The sequence below is a fragment of the Anoplopoma fimbria genome, chromosome 23 (assembly GCF_027596085.1).
Source record: "Anoplopoma fimbria isolate UVic2021 breed Golden Eagle Sablefish chromosome 23, Afim_UVic_2022, whole genome shotgun sequence".
NCBI classification, from domain to species: domain Eukaryota; kingdom Metazoa; phylum Chordata; class Actinopteri; order Perciformes; family Anoplopomatidae; genus Anoplopoma; species Anoplopoma fimbria.
This window is the reverse complement of record NC_072471.1, coordinates 17542890-17560131: the sequence shown is the minus strand read 5'-3', so window position 1 is coordinate 17560131 and position 17242 is coordinate 17542890. Positions and strand designations below refer to the sequence as shown.

The window sequence follows — 17242 nt, the reverse complement described above, 5'->3', positions numbered from 1 at the left end:
GGACTATTTCATTAATCTTTGGAGAAACAGATGTTTATTTTAAGTCAGGATGATTATTGCGACATAATACACAATGTGACGTCAATCCTGAGTCACATGGCATTCAAGAAATATGATGGATGAACTAACATTTTAAGCAGATGTCCCCCAATGCTTTCTTTTGGAGATGCTGTATCTAAAATCAAACACCAGTCTCTCATACAGTGCTTGAAGATCTGTTCATGTGTCACTCTGTGGCGATGCAGGGTGATCACAGTACTGGAGGTAACTGTGGATGCGGCGGGATGTGTCCAGCTGACCTATGACCTCTGAGGCCCTGGTACCAAGCCTCATCCTCACAGTGATTCTACAAAGCTGCAGCAGACTCAGAGGATTACCTAAGAGAAGGTCGAGAGGAAGAATAAGAAGAAAAAGAAGAAGCCAGCTATCACGATTCCAAAGCAAAACTGAAAAAAAGGAACTTACTTTCATAAAACATGAGACAGGTGTGAGCCGGAGACGCTGGTGTTGTGTAGTCTACAGGCTTTTTTCCCAGGTTGTCGCTGGCGTACACTTTGGCTCCGAACTCCATCAGCAGCTCGATCATGTCCACCATGTCGACTCGTGCTGCATGGTGCAAGGCTGTCTCGTGGAACTTAACTGAGTTCACATTGGCACCTGCAGAAAGTTGAAATGGGTCGAGGCCCGTTTAGTTGGATTTGCAACAGAAATTATCTGAATGTTTTGGTAGACTTTGTGATTTTGATTAAGTGAAATCCGCCTTCATACATTCATGACAACTCATTAGAGTTGCATTATCATTCCGTTGGCTTGGTGGTGTATTTCTCTTCATCCTGCAGATACCAAACGTAATTTTGTTGTCAATCTCTTAGAATCAAAAAGCAAGGGAGTTCTTCTAAAGCTGTCATTCTGCACTGACATGCAATAATCAAGAAATACATCATAAAAGAGGCACAGAGACTAATTTCTACACCCTTATAGACCATAATGAATCAGTTGCTAACTGCTGTTAATTGAAACTTGGAAAAGTGGATATTGAAAACAGTTTGAGACGAAACCAAGCACCGCCCACCGACTGGAGCAAACTTTCCCATTTTACAGCAAAATATGTTTCTGAAAACATTTTAGGCCAGAAATAGGCAATGCAGGAACATACTCTTCATTCATATCTGATCAGTGCTGCCTAGTTTGACAGTTTGATCGGAGTTCCCAAGCTTCACGAGCAGCAATTGACCGCTGCGTCAGAGATTCCGCCGCTCTGATTGGTTGTTTTCCTTTGGGCGCGGTAGAATCTGGCGTATTACCATAGAGAGCTCTAAGAGGAAGCAGAAGAACTTGATTTTATCACAGATTATCTGTCACATGACCTGCAGCATTCTTGCTGACCTGCATTAAGAAGCTCCTTGACACAAACCAGGTGTGCTTTAGCACATGCGATGTGGAGTGGTGGACCAAAGTGGACATCATACGCCTCCAGCTGGGCACCGCTGGCTATCATTAGCCGCACTATTTCGACATTCCCTGAGAGGAATGTAAAGTTAGACATACAGTGAATAGGTCTGAATGGGGGGAGATCTGGTTGAACGCAGTCTTATCGCTGCTGAAGGTCTACCTCGTATGCAGGCCTCGTGGAGCGGTGAGGCGGTGAGAGATGTGAGGGATGGGTTCACTTTGGCTCTGTATTGCAAAAGCAGCCTGGCACACTCCAGGCTGCCGGAGGCGCAGGCGTTACACAGAGGAGTGCTCCCGTGAACGGTCCGTACATCCACCTGGAATGACCAGAGAATCAATTCCTGTTTTATTTTCTCCATACTCTTTCAGATTATTGTCATCACAGTTCATTAAGTGTGCAGACATAATTCCATTCACAACTTTCCTGATCTAAATAACGTTTTTTTATTTGTCAGCAACAGATCCATAGTAACTTTTGAGGCAGTTGCCTCGCAACCCTCACAAAGGCACTATTTATTCTGTAATAGATTGCGTCACTTTAAACCAGTGTTTGCGATAATGTGTCCCAATTAATTTGAACATTTTATTTGTTCACATCTATACAAGTCAAGTTTGGGTCCTCCATAGATTAAGGTAGGACCATGGGGGTTTATCCCACCTGGGCTCCAGCCTCCAGCAGCAGCCGGGCACAGTTCGGATGAGCCTGGATACAGGCCTCGTGGAGGGGAGTGATGTTGTCCACCGTCACCATGTTGACCGATGCCCCACTTTCTATCAGCTGTTTCAGCTGCAGGGCCCTGCCGTGGGACGCTGCCTCGTGTAGGACGGTCCGGTCCGCCCAGAGGCCTTACACACACAGTAACACACACAGTAACACAGACAGTAACACACACAGTAACACACACAGTAACACAGTAACACACACAGTAACACACACACACACAGTAACACACACAGTAACACAGACAGTAACACACACAGTAACACACACAGTAACACAGACAGTAACACAGACAGTAACACAGACAGTAACACACACAGTAACACACAGTAACAGTACACACACACAGTAACACACACAGTAACACACACAGTAACACACAGTAACACAGACAGTAACACACACAGTAACACACACAGTAACACACACAGTAACACACACAGTAACACACACACAGTAACACAGACAGTAACACACACAGTAACACACACAGTAACACAGACAGTAACACACACAGTAACACACACACAGTAACACACACAGTAACACACACAGTAACACACACAGTAACACACACACACACAGTAACACACACAGTAACACACACAGACAGTAACACACACAGTAACACAGACAGTAACACACACAGTAACACACACACAGTAACACACACAGTAACACAGACAGTAACACACACAGTAACACACACACAGTAACACACAGTAACACAGACAGTAACACAGACAGTAACACAGTAACACACACAGTAACACAGACAGTAACACACACAGTAACACACACAGACAGTAACACACACAGTAACACACACACAGTAACACACACAGTAACAGACAGTAACACACACAGTAACACACACAGTAACACACACAGTAACACACACAGTAACACACACAGTAACACACACAGTAACACACACAGTAACACACACAGTAACACACACAGTAACACACACAGTAACACACAGTAACACAGACAGTAACACACACAGTAACACATTTAACGAGGCTGTTTTTTTAAGTAACGTTTGCCTACCTTACCAAAGTTCAACATTCAGTTACAACATTTCTTGCCGTCTTTACACTAATTAATACATGTTAATTAAAAACTATTAACTTTATAAACAATAACTACAATATAATAGGAACGAATACGTTATGATTAGCTATATTAGTTCATAAACTAATCCGCAATTACGAGAGAAATGTGTATTCCCTAAAAAGGTGCATTTACCTTTTGAGTTTTTTCTCAACATGTTATAATTTTTTATTATGGAATATATAATTATTTCGCTTATCAGCCTGTATGTTAAAGTCATGGCTATCATTGTCTAAGAATCTAGCTTTATACCGGTAAAGTTAACTAGCAAGGTCTTCTAGATTTGAAGTGACTAATATGATAATAAGAGAACCGACTGCCATTCTAGACATGAGCTGTACGGAAGCTGTTGTGGACATTATTAACGGTGCTCACCGATAGCTGTCACCTCCATGTTTCAGCGACACAACACCGAGAAACAGCTGAGGCCAGGGGACTCGAACACATGAGCCAACGGTGCGAGTGTCGGGAGGGAGAGGCCAGAGGGGATTGTGGGAGTCGTAGTTTACAGGTGTGAGAGTTACTCAAGACATGTTCTCCCCAGTTTAGTTAGGTATGACATGGCACCTCGGTTGTATGGTCATACACAGCAGTCATGCATGAGATATTTTTTTATATTTCATAATATCGCACCAATATTTAGTTAGCAAGAGGTTTTTTTTTTATATGTATTATTTGTTTAACTTAATTACAATACAAACAGTATTAAAAGGTGAAGCTGATACCTCCCTTTCTCAGGGCTTTCCTTTATTGTTGTGACTTGAAAAGCACAGGGTGGTGTTTTATTTAGATACGAGAGGTTGAACTGTACTATTGCGAGGTTACAAAGCAATAAATCAGTAAGAAAGATCTAAATCAATAACCATATCTGTTGATTTTATCCAGTTAGAAAGGTTTTTTCCAGTATGCAGACTTTTTTGTTTCATTTTGAAGAGTTCGCCTCTTTTGAATTATGTGCAAATAAAATATTGCCACTTTTGTTATGAATTTGTAAATTCAAAACCCAACAGACATACAATTACAGCATTTAAAACAGCCTGCTGATATTTGAATATCACAATGCAGCTGTTCTGACGGCGCAGATGGCTAGGGTTGTCGGCTACAATAACCTAAAATGACTATAAGATTATGTTAATAAATAACTAGTTACTTTGTTTTAAGTCGGCCTAAAGTTCAGTGTTTCCTCGTTATCCTCTCCATCCGTGAAAAAGCTGCTTTGAGCAGCAGAAATCTAGAGGTGCGTTTTGCTTGCGTTGCACACATTCATCATCGTTCACTCCATACTGTCTGAAATGTGAGGGGGAAAAAAGTGATCACACACAGCTTCAGTTTTTGACAAAGTTGTTTTTACTTTGCAGTATAGAAATCATTTGAGCCCAAGATGTTTTGTTTTTTTTAAGTTGTTCAAGACAGAAGATACCAAAAGGGCTCTCATCAATTCAATACTGCTGCAGTACACATTTTGGTCCTTCTTAAGCAGTTACAGTTACACTTCCCAACAATCTGCTGTTAATGCTCAGATCTTCCATCACTTTGCATGATACAAGAACAGGAACTAATAGATCTCTGATGCATTATATTAACTCAAGATGTTTGGAGAAACAGGTTTGGGTAGTTTATGCTGGACTACAGTTGCCCTTGTGTGGCTTGGTTTATAGGATGTGTCTTGCTTTGCTGGAGATCAGACAGGAAAGGGGTTAAAAAAAACAAATACACATAATAATATCAAGCCCTCACACCCCTTACCTACGTTAACGGCTGACTATGGAAGCTGTCGGCTGAGGTACCGCCATGAGCGGCTGCCTGCTGTTGCTTGAACGCCTCGCTGCTTGCATGATTTAACTCGGACGCACGAAGCCAAGCCGCTTCTCTCTCTCTCACCCTGACATGAAAGAATACTTGCAGAGACCAATAAGTGATGAATAGATATTATTTATCTTCCAAACGCCTTTTATACAATGACAGAACAATTGGGCACCCCAACCCACCCCGCTGACACGTATGCCCACTTTGTAAGATAGTATTATGAATTATCATTTGATTTGGCATCTTTGGACTATGCATCATCTCAACATGATGCGGCAGAAGAATGTAGGGTATAACTGTATATTAGGCATAACCAGTGTTTAGTGCAACATCCATCAGAGTGTGGGTTTAAAAAGCATATCTCCCTCCCTGAACACTATCCAACAATACTATATCATATCTCTATATATCATGAACTTCCTCAATGGGCAGAACCGTTTACTCGGATGACCAGCCAGCCCATTGGTGTGTACATTTTTGTGTAGTTTTTTTTTTTACTATTTTTTGTAAGATTTCAGTTGTTGGCGTCGTTGTCTTTGATAATCAGGATTGTAGCGGCCGCCCCGCCTCTATTCGCAGGCGTCGCCGAAGGTGTCCTGCTTCTTCCGCTCCATCTCGGCAAAGTCAAAGTCTGAGCCCGTCATCCTCCGGTAGATGTCCTGGATGTCGTCGCAGGTGGTCTCGAAGTGGGTCGTGGCATCGTATGTGCGGGAGATGAAGATCTAGGGGAGAAAACCGGATCAACAAGGCCTTTTGTTTGAGGAATTCTTTCAGTGCACACAGAGACAGATGAACAGTCTAGGTCAGATATAGTCTTGATCCTTTAAATCCAAGATAAACTACAAAACAAAAAACTTTCAAGACATAGTAATTCTTCTCTATTAAATAGCAACTGATCTTTGTTTTTACAGGCGGAAGGAATCAGACCACAGAATTGTTTCCTGTGCAGACACGTAACACAGAGCAAAGTGGTGCGTGTTCTTACACAACAGCAAAATGCGAGGAAACGCATTGCTTCAATGAGTGGCACTTCCTTCTGTAACAAACCAACCTAAGCCAAGGGCATATAAATTAATTCAAATTGCAAGTTTGCCAGAAAACAGCACAACTGTTTATTTCTGAATTTGTGCAAACTTACAACATTAACATTAAACACAGATGAATCTAAAAAACAAGAAGGTAGACAAGTGAGGTTGAATTGACAGGATGTTTTACAATCTAATGGGGTCATTGTCTTAGCAAGGGTGCAGTAGATGATGTTCACTGTTTACTGTGTTGCGTCTCAAACCATTTCTGTGGTGTGAAGTGAGTGGAAACACTAAAACGGTGGAATTAAAGATCCTACCTGGCTCTCGGTGCCCATGTCAGTGGGTTCATACTGGTCACTAATGCTGACGAACTTCTGTTCGATGGGCGTCAGTAGGTCCAGGGCCGGCTTGATCTCTTTCTCTGGGTCGGTTGTCTCCACTGTGGTGCTGACGATGGCGATGTATTTGCCTTGTGCTGCCACGTTGTGAGCAAAGGAGATCATACAAACGTAGATGTCTGGAAACCGAAGAAGAAACAAAGGTTATTGTCTGTGGCTGAGTTTCCTATCTGCAATACAACATTTGGGTTTTCATCTTGAGTCATTAGCAATGATAAGGACATTTGTTCTTATAAAGAAAGAGAGTAGCATTAAATAATTTTCCGTGTGTGCTCACCGTGCTTCCTGTTGACCTGGTTCTGGGGGATGATGATCTGGCAAGAGTTGATGTCACCAGTGTTGGCGACCGGGTGACTCAAGATGCAGATGACTCGGATCACCTGGCCCACTTTGGTAGCGCGATCCATGAAGTAGCTGGGGTCGCAGATCAGCTGCTTGCACCTGGCAATCTGCGTTGGGCGAACAGCAAATAAGGTCAGAGGTCAAGGGAAGGATTTAATTCCTTGAGAAGGGGGTTTGGGTCACACAAAACACATCAGGGAGTAAACTTCTCACCTCTCCCTCGGACTTGACTCCCACCACCTTCCCATCCTCCACCACGATCTCGTCGATGGGCTTGTTCAACATGTACGTCCCACCGTAGATAGCGCTCAGCCTGGAATGGAAGCACAGTGTGAGATGTTGCTTCTTATTATCTCCCCCCCAAACACAATAAACTCCCTATCTCTGCTTTAAGCAGCCAGAGTCAAGGATGAGCGATTAAGCGGTTTGGCAGATATATGTCTAGATGGTGTGGATTTTATCAGGCTCTGTTGTTTGTTATGATCCGATAGAAAACGGAACTGAATTGCAATGTGGCAACAACTAATACCTCAGCATTTAACCAACATTAGAGACAATGTCTCTGCTCTATTTAGATTCCCCGGTAAGTCACATCAGTGAGCCAGTATGCACAATACCACAATGCTTAAATATGATAGAAGACATTCCTACATGTCACAGCAGCAAAATCACATATGTATATAATAAAATGAATTACAATTAGGTGCTTCAACTTCAGTGTCCTGTTTTTTTGTGGTGACAGTATTATATCATGTTTATATCATTAATGTGGTAGTTTTTTTTAATCTAAAAGTTTTTTGCCTGTTTTCACCACAACCATTACATTACACTAAAAATAATTTACATTTCTGAAAAAACAAACAAAAGCTGACATCTAACCTTTTACATCTAAATCCACATGAGGAAAGCGTTTGAAAATACCCAAACATGCGTGTGTTTATCCCGGTAAAGACTTTATTGCATTCTAAGCCTCATTAATGTAAAAAAAAAAAAAAAAAAAAAAAAAAAAAGATAATGATTAACGTCACTGTGTGCCTTTGATACAAAAAAAATTGATGCCTCACAGTCAAGTTCCTGAGTTTTAAGGAGACTCTTACTTTTCTAGGATTTCTAAGCAGATTTATGGACGTTTTTTTCACATGGGACATTGGGAAGTGTCTGTCTCTTCAGATTATGACTTTCAGAAGGAGGGGTGTGATTTTGATGCAAATTAGGGGAATCAGATGCTGACGAATTTCTAGTCCCTGAATTACATGAGCTGTGTGTCACTGTCGCTGCTGTAACCTGTGACCAATTTTGATAATGGGGCCATATCAACGGATCAGATTACAAAAACCTTTGCGTGTTTTGGTCGTAAACAACTGTATTTCACACATCTGATGCTCCTGTAATTTTCAGAAACTAGTACAAGCATTTAAAAAGTCCCTTTTACTTGGTGTGATAAATAAACTCCACTGTGTGCAGCAGGATATGTGTCAAAGTGATACATAGGAATATTTCCTGAGTGTGTCAAAGGGAGAGTCCCCTACCTGGCGAACCCTTGTGGCAGTTCTCCGAGGCCGTACAGTGGGTAGAGGTACGGGCTCTTGCCATATCTGGCCAGAGACTCACTGTAGAGCTTGATCCTGTTTATCGTCTCAATGCAGGGTTGATCCAGGTAACTGAGTGGAGAGAGATGGAGACCATTTAATACTGTGCAATGGTATCACAATCGCGTGTGATTAATTTATCGTAAAAAAAATAACATTTCTCAAACAACTGGTAAGAGCACTGACTCGTCTGTGCGGTAGAGGGCGAGGGAGTGGCCGGTGAAGTCCATGACCTCCTGGCCCAGTTTGAACTTCTGGAAAATGGCCCTCATGGTCGTCTTATGGGGGTCCACCTCTTCCATGGTTTTGGGGTTGGACTCGTCGTAATTGGAGATGAATTGGAGAAAGTTTTTGAAGCGCCGTTTCTCAAACAACCCCATCAGACCTTTAGGAGACCGAGAGTTTAGAACTTTGAGTGGGCCTGTGTCGAAAGCAACTTAGTGGGTGAAAAGCCAGCTTTACAATGTCAACGCTACGAGCAACCGGCAGCTGAGAGTGTTAAGGGTTAGAGCCAAACAACATTACTACTTAAAAACAAGGACTAATTAGCAATACAAAGATTATTCCGTAGAAAGACACAGATGAAGCATATGAAAATCTAAAACATTTCCTCAATGGTTTCAAGCTGTCTTCCTTTGCCACTGCGTCCTCCAATAACTTACTAGATGACAGAGCCTCGGTCTCAGTAGAGGGGACTTTATGGATTTTGCCCCCCTTGTACACAAAGCTGCCCTCAATCACTTTGAAATCCAGGTACTGGGTCACCTTTGTGATCAGGAGCATGCGCACCAGCTGACCTGAAGGAAAGAGACGCAAACATCAGCGTTACTATCACAAAATGATTCTATTGCCGAAAGCCGGGGTTGGCAGTATATTTTCGCCGTCATTTGGACAAAAATTCCATATTGGCTTTTCAGAAATTTTGATTCAAATTGTCTTAACTAAAATTACACCACTGCACCTCCTATTGGCTCCGTTTCCAGGCTTTAGAAAATCTAGCCCATGATGGGAGACTTTGGCCATTCAAAGGTAATTTCAGAGAGAAATGGCGCTAGAACGCAGATGCCTTTGCGCGCAAATAGGAACGTGCTTTGGTGAATGCCTGATTTAATGGCGGAATATCCTGCAAGAAAAGTTGCTTTTCTAGCTTTTGACAACCACTGCCTTGCCAACAATGTATCTAAAAGAAAAGCCTGACAATATGGCCGTATCGTTTCAGAAATGGAGAGAAAATGTCACTAATAGCTTAGCCTTCTGCTAACCTTAACCGCTGCAGCGCAGCTTTGGCTAAAATTAGCAGGCTAAACAGCGGGCTAAACTATTAGCAACACTTTCTCTCCATTTCTGAAACACTTTGCCGATATTGTAGAATCGCTTTGTTACTGTATGAAGGCCATTATGCCAATGCTCATCTGATGGGAGGCGCTTCGACACAGAGAGGAGAGCTGCAGAATGTGGGCTTTTTTTTTCAAATTCTGCAATTTTTTTTATTTTTATTTTTTCCTTTTCCAGAAGACTGCCTAATCTGGGGTTCCACTTGAGTTACAATATGCTGACAGGTTATTAGGAAATTGCCCAATTTTTTTTCAATGACAACATTTTTTACTGCCTACCCCAACTTTAACTTTGGAAAACATTTATTGAATAACATCCATGTCAATTTAGACTCTTTATTAATATTTATAGCAGCATGTAAGTGCTACTTGTTGTTCCTGCTGCTACTTATAGAGGCTTTAAATATCAAATAAATATATACTAAATGATATTAAATATATATTTGAACCATGACACATACAGCCCTAACAACAAGCTAAAGCTCACAGCTTTGCTGAAAAAACAACAACATTATAACAGGTGAGTTAACCAAGTATTACCATTGGCCATAAGGAATTTAGGGATGAGGTCCACGTTCCAATCACGGCCTTTTCCCATTGACTCACAAGGTTTGCCCGGAAGGCTGAAGCGCTTGTAGAGCTGTATGGAGACACAGAAGCAGACTTGATTCACAAGCTACAGCCAATAAATTACAATCACACCGAAGGTGCATTTCAGGAAGCAAGACCACCTTTAAAATGGGTAAAATCCAGTGATTTTACAAATCAGAGTCTGATAATAGGTATTGGGGAGTACTACTGCAAAAAGTGTCTATGGTTGTACTTCATCTTCATTGATGTTTTATTTTTGTGACCGTCCTTTGTGAGTCGGACAATGTTATAATGTGCAACACTAGATCAGTGGTAAATTAACTTTGTTAAGTTGTTATTGTTATGTTTCAGAACAAGGTTAAATAAGAACACAATATATATATATATCCAATGACTACTTCTACTTTTTATATATATATATATATATATATATATATATATATAAAAAAATAAAAATGATATAGCGGCCGGCGGGTGGAGCGCTGTTGTGGCGCTTGGTAGTGCACCTCTGAAATTTTGTAAATTGGCTTAATCGCTAGACTGTCACAAACGGTTCACTGATAAAAGCGCTATTTATATGTAAGAGGATTATACAAGGAAGGCCAATTCACTTTAAGATTCTTTAGAAACAGAAGGTCTTAAAAATCTTCATTTCAGTAAACAGCTTGCAGCCAAATCAAATTGTTTACAGGATATTAAACCCTTGTTTCTTTACAATTCATGTAATTCTTTCTTAACATGGATTGTACAAAGGCAATATAGTCCATGAATATGAGTTTACAGATAATTACAATCCCTCTGAGGCATTGTAGAGGTTAGTTTATGGCCTTTTGCCGGTTACACCTACAGTCTATGGGCATATCTCTGGGTTACACTCGGTGTCTTTTTGATTCCTCAGAGTTTCTTTTTTTGTTTGTACGCACTTTCTGAAAATAATACAGCGCACAGCACATAGAGTATAACCGCTTCCGTTCATGCTCGGAGACTGCGCGCTGCCTGCGCTACGGCGTAAAAAAGTATAAACAAAGCATCAATCGTACTGCTTACAGCAATACATATACAATTTGGACAGCGGAGATTTCCCTGTCTGAACAACCATCGTGTTACTGGCTGCAGCTCTTCAGCTTTTCCCATATGTCAGCTTTAAGATACCGAGTAAATATTTTGACTGCCCCAGTGTCACAAAGCCAAACCAGCAGCATCACAGATCAACTTACATCTTCAAGAGGCGTGATGGAGGCACTCTCAGCTCCGTAGTAGGAGTTGCGGTCCATGTGCAGAACCTTCTTCCCCTTCACCGACATGATTCCTGATAAAATGCATTCCTGTTGGGAGAAAAATAAAAGGAAAAAAGAAAAATTAGACCAGGACCAACGACATGCTCGCTATAGCACCATCGGAACACTAAGCGGATGTATGTGACTGTGTTGTTTGTGCTCTAATGATCTATACTCCACATTAACCACTATGTTTTAAAGAGTGACAGACGGGCTGTTGTACAACTACAAATCCAGCTCCAGTTTCCTGCATACACCTCATTTTGAATTGATGAATCTTGTGTAATTGTTAAAGATGGCTTTGGACAAAAAAGACTGAAGGGACAATGTATTTAACAATTTGCAAGTTTGACAGAAATACAATTGTGACCGTATCCAAGAATTCAGTTCTGACACACCCAGTACTAACATAATGTCTGACATGCTGCTGCGGAGCAGGGCGGATGATTATAGCCTTCACATGGCTTTAAGTCTCAGAGCCTTGGTTGTGATGAGGGGAAATGTGCATGTTGAACAGAGACTGGAATTCACGCAGACCAAAAGCCATAATGCGATTACTGCTTGCATCATGTGACTGTGTGGACTTTACTCTGAAAGTTTTACTATCGAGTGACAGCTTTACAGTATGGCCGTGCATGGTATAACTCGCTTTTCACATGACGCCTCATAACTTTCACCCAGTGATGTCACCTTCGCTCCCTCAGTGCAGAGACTGTGGCCTGTAATGACACAGGAAGTGTCAGGGCTTGTACCGTTTGTTTCTTTAGCATCGAGCTGGTTCCCTCGACCTTCACAAATTAACACCACTTTAATGATTTTTGAACCGTGAATGCAATCACCAGGAGAATCCTGGAAAGAACATTTGAACATTGTCCATTTTTGAACAATGTCGGCCTCCGTCCAGTAACACTGCAGCGACACAGGCAGAGCAGCCTCCCCACAATAACTCCACCGGCCCTAAAAAGATTGCATCCAAGACTTAACTGGAATGATCTGGTACAGTTTAACACTCAATGAACATGTACGATAATCACATGGTCTATAGAGTGTCTAATCTATGACTTGTCAATACATTTGTGTCCACACAATCTCCAGGACAGGAAGACTAATGAGGGTGTATGAAATTATATTTAGATGGCCGACCTGCCCATAATGCTGCTATCGGAGCCAAATGCATTGAAACATTTTTGGTCGCTTCATAACTTTGGTGACGTATCTACTGCACTTCCTCTTGCAGCATCCGAAGCCAGCTTTCTGCATAGGGGCTCTCCCAAAATAACACATGCAACGGTGAAGTCGGATCACCTCTGAAAACGTCTGGGTTTCATCTATTGTCCGAGCTTGCAATGCAGTTGACTTGAATGACAAAAATTCAGGCTAGACCTAAATCTGTGGGGAAGACAGAGCCATTCTGATGTGTCACTGTCACTCCTTTAGGTTGACATGTGACTGAAGCCGAACTACAGCTGCCTATACGACTAAAGGCTTTGACACAGCCGGAGGCAGCATAGTCATCGCTACCTCAGCCAGATGGTATTGGCTATGCTGACAGAGAGGGAAAAAAACACACTGATCTTGTGTACAGTCAGGCAGAAAATCGAGCCAGTATAAAAACATTGTGACCAAAGGCAAACTTCCCAGTTCAATTTTTAACACATAAGACCCATAAAAATCAGAGTGTGTGAGAGGCAGCAAAGTCCAACACGGAAGACAAGAGCTGGAAGTGTCTCTGCAGTTCAAAACGATACCATCACATGACAGGAAATCACAATCACGGCAGGACTGCACTCGCAGTTTTGAACAATTCAAAACACACTTTTAAGTGTTTTAACTCACAAGAATCTGTTGAACTTTGATTTTATATATATATTAGATACACAGCAGATTAAAGTTCTACATGCAAATCATGTGATAAAATCAGATGGGAATGTGTTGGCTTCAGGGCAAAATTGGATTTTGAAGACAATAGTTTTTCTAGCAGAATTTGGTGAATATTAAGTTACAGTAGTAATGCAAATCTTTACACTTTGTACAGTTTAATTGATTGTTTAATGCCTGAATCTTCTACAGGAGTTTACCTCCCATATTCATTATTTTGCGAGTGAATGCAAGCATTGTGTCTATTTCCTCTCCTTTAATACCATTTCCTCCTTTTGATGAGCACGAAGATAGCAGCAAAGGTATCTACTACGATGAAAATAATATTCATACTTTATACACTTTTGTATATTAAAACAGGTCCTATTATGCTATTTTACGGGTGCATATTTTTATCTCAAGTTACAGTTACAACATGTTTACATGCGTTAATGCTCATCATCCTCCTTGTTTTTCTCATCCTGGCTGTCCTGCAGCACCTCTTCTCACCCTCTCTCTGAAACCTTTTAGGAGTGGACTTCAGGTTTTCTACTCTACGGACCTTTTACATGTACAAAAATATATATAACACACTAAAGAAGAGGGAAAAAGTGGAAAAGTATAATAGGGCCACTTTAAACTAAAGGGCTGCATCTAACAAACAAAATATTTTCTTAATAAATTATTGTTTAAAAGGCAAAGATTTTAAGTCTTAAATCCAAATAAGTTTACTTTCACATAAGATTAAGAAGTGCATAAATACCCAAGTGTAAGAAGTTGGAACCAGAGAATGTTTGGTATTATTTATTGGGTAATGCCTTCATGATTGATTGATTGATTGATCGATTGATTGATTATTAAAATAGTTTCAAAGTTTTAAAAGGAGAACTTCATTCCACTGCACCATTGTTGGTATTTTCTTTTGAGGCTAAATAAAATATTTTTCCATCAGTAATATTTTCCCCACTACCACTGGTGATTTTCCATCATTCAGTGCTGCAGGAATGATTCCTAAAACCTGGAAAAGACCCAGCATTTTTGCACTTCCGAGCCCTCGTCTGGAAGTCCTCTGGTCTTTTAAATGAGTTTTTGGTAAGATGCCTAAAATGTGTTCTGTGGTTAACACAAGCTCAAAAGATTTTAATGTTTTGTTGTACTTTATGAAATACACACAAGACTACCAAACGCCATTACGACTAATAGATTATAGCTTAACGTTGGCTTTTTACTTCTGCCAATAGACGTTAGCTTCAAAAATCATGAAAGTAGTTTTCGTTTTTGAAGACTATCTTGCTGAACAAAAGATAAAAGCACAAAAATTACCGTTTGCCACTGAGCTCATTTCCTGCAATAAATAAAACTAACAAAATCCCACTGGCTTTTTTTTTTGGGGCTAACTTCTGGAGTGGGCCAACACAAACATGCCATTCATGCAGCACTCTATTTCTCATGTAACTAATGCATGCAATTACTTCAGTCTGCATCTTCTTCAACCCACAACCACTGAAATGCCACCCTGTTCGCTTCACTCATCTTCAGGCAACAAGCTGCTTAATTAGGATCACCAAGAGCATCAAGATGTGAACCAGACTGCATTCAGGTACAGTTTGATATCTTTTGCCAAGCCACTCCCCTCATGTGTCATTAGAAGTGGACAGATGGGGAAACCCCAACCCCCAGTCGCATAACCCAAGACATAAAAAGTCTCCTTATGAGGCAGAAAATATTCCATCTAGGAGTACAAAACTAGTGCATACTGTTGCAGAACTAGTAAACATTAGTTCATTTTAGAATTCAGTTTAACCTGTTGAGTAAGTAGTAATATTAGTGCTTATATTAGTTTGTAACATCAAATGGGAATCTGTCAGATACACAGAAGATAAGTCACTTAATTACATTACGGAACTAAAAGTAAATGAAGCTTCTGTGCAGCGGTTTGAGGCTGGCTGGCAGTCAGTGTCTAGCTCTCAGGTTACTTGCAGTGTACTTTCGGTTCCTCAGTCTTGGTGGAACCACACCCATATGTGAGCTAAATCCACACGCTGCCCAGAAGAACCTAACCAACCTCTTTCTGCTCTGCTGCCATTGCCCTGTCACCTCAGTGTTTGCCATCATAAAGTTATATAAATTTATAACAAAGTAACAAGGCCGTGTTGAGCCGCAGATGATATCAGAATCAAGACGTTGTACTAGGGCTCTCCCGATCAAGAGCAGACCAGAAACTGCTGTAAGAGTTGACAGGAAGCTGCCCACTGGCATCACGGTACTTTCACAGCACCAGAACAACCGGAAGAGCCAGGAATGCGGGTATAGACAGCTGCTGTTATGAATGAAACAAAGCAGCGTTTGCCTACCATGTATTTAAACACCACTGAGCTTCAATCCAGATGGCCATGTTCTTCTGAAAACATTAGATAAGATGAGTATTCAAGTAAGGAGGCTTCTAGTATTATAAGGTTATGGCATGGTCAATGCTGACAAGCCTAATGCCGGGTAAACAACCCCTGAACACGGGGAAAAGCTCATGATCTGCCACCTCACATCCTCCTCAGCTTTCCTGGCTTTTAGTGTGCAAGTTGAACGACACAATAAGTAATACTTTGATTTCGGATAAGCAGTCAGTATGTCCTGTCATTAAAGCTCTGGGGCTGGGTTAACGTGGCGTCGTGACTGAGATTGTACACGACTAGTTACTTGTTTTTACTGGAAAGCCTGTTGAGTCCACCGGAGGGACAGCAGTGAGTTAGTGAGTTAGTGAGTTAGTTAGTGAGTGAGTTAGTGAGTTAGTGAGTGAGTTAGTGAGTTAGTGAGCTAGTGAGTTAGTGAGTTAGTTAGTGAGTTAGTGAGTTAGTTAGTGAGTTAGTGAGTTAGTGAGTGAGTTAGTGAGCTAGTGAGTTAGTGAGTTAGTTAGTGAGTTAGTTAGTGAGTTAGTGAGTTAGTTAGTGAGCCGCTTCATGTCTTTAAATACTTACACAAGTGCCTCGCTTTGATATAAAGCACACAGACTGGGATAAAGTCATTAACCGCGCTGACAGGCTCCGGGCACGAAAGCTTAGCCGCTGAAGCTGACACGTCGTTATTCTGTTGTTAGCGGGCTAATTGGTTAGCTCGATGTGGGTCAGCTAACGTTAGCGCACTAATCATCCGCGTCTTAATCTCACTGACCGGGAGACCGGCGACCAAACAACCGGTTAAATAACCGTGGGCCCTGCGTCCAAAGTCACCAGAATAACGGCACGAATAGCCACAGTAACACGGTGACAGTGGTACGTATCTTTAGTGCTAGGTAACGTTATCTCTCCAGACACCGCTAGCATTGTGCATTAGCAAACTGCTAATGGATACTGTTAGCTACGTCGCTCATTCGCGGTTAGCGGCTAAGCTAGCTACTTAGCGCTAGCTTAGCCGCTGATTAGGCCTCGTTAGTTCAACGCAGACCTGTCAGGCGCTGACTGCGTCGGTAACAGGTTGCAAATCACTTCCACGCTGCGAAACGTGTAGTTTTGATTCTTTCTCACCGTAAGCCCGGTGCCCAGGACGATAACGTCGTAATCTTCATTCATTTTTCCAAGTCTTCACTCCTCCGCTACAGAATATCGGGAAATAAGAAAATGGAGACCTGCGGGGCTGGAAATGAGAAGGGGCTGCGGTTCAGCGTCAGGCGCCTCGGGGGCGGGGCTTCTCACCTGTCAATCACTCGGAAGGAGAGAGAGAGGCGCAGAAGTGTCTTG

The 17242-nt window shown here is 41.6% G+C and overlaps 2 protein-coding genes across 2 annotated transcripts; both read right to left on the bottom strand.

Moving 5' to 3' along the window:
- Positions 1–64: 64 nt before the first annotated feature.
- asb13a.1 (ankyrin repeat and SOCS box containing 13a, tandem duplicate 1) lies at positions 65–3683 on the bottom strand. The gene is made up of 6 exons (XM_054625095.1): positions 3665–3683; positions 2111–2298; positions 1613–1769; positions 1387–1521; positions 466–657; positions 65–377 (listed from the first exon to the last, which is right to left on the bottom strand). The coding sequence occupies exons 1-6, from the start codon at positions 3681–3683 to the stop codon at positions 220–222; spliced, it is 849 nt and encodes a 282-aa protein (XP_054481070.1). The 3' UTR covers positions 65–219.
- A 930-nt stretch (positions 3684–4613) lies between these two features.
- gdi2 (GDP dissociation inhibitor 2) lies at positions 4614–17162 on the bottom strand. The gene is made up of 10 exons (XM_054624358.1): positions 17030–17162; positions 11595–11702; positions 10327–10426; positions 9115–9249; positions 8639–8837; positions 8393–8524; positions 7077–7176; positions 6799–6970; positions 6441–6640; positions 4614–5817 (listed from the first exon to the last, which is right to left on the bottom strand). The coding sequence occupies exons 1-10, from the start codon at positions 17072–17074 to the stop codon at positions 5665–5667; spliced, it is 1344 nt and encodes a 447-aa protein (XP_054480333.1). The 5' UTR covers positions 17075–17162; the 3' UTR covers positions 4614–5664.
- Positions 17163–17242: the final 80 nt, after the last annotated feature.

What these genes read in the sequence shown, in the direction of transcription:
- asb13a.1 (XM_054625095.1), bottom strand. An exon ending in TGCTGGAGGCTGGAGCCCAG is followed by an intron (nt 1,770 to 2,110) that starts GTGGGATAAACC and finishes TGGTCATTCCAG; the next exon opens with GTGGATGTACGGACCGTTCA. An exon ending in CCACGAGGCCTGCATACGAG is followed by an intron (nt 1,522 to 1,612) that starts GTAGACCTTCAG and finishes CATTCCTCTCAG; the next exon opens with GGAATGTCGAAATAGTGCGG.
- gdi2 (XM_054624358.1), bottom strand. Translation starts at nt 17,074, where the DNA reads ATGAATGAAGATTACGACGTTATCGTCCTGGGCACCGGGCTTACG. An exon ending in CCATCACGCCTCTTGAAGAT is followed by an intron (nt 10,427 to 11,594) that starts GTAAGTTGATCT and finishes GTCTCCATACAG; the next exon opens with CTCTACAAGCGCTTCAGCCT. An exon ending in GCCCTCTACCGCACAGACGA is followed by an intron (nt 8,525 to 8,638) that starts GTCAGTGCTCTT and finishes CTCTCCACTCAG; the next exon opens with TTACCTGGATCAACCCTGCA.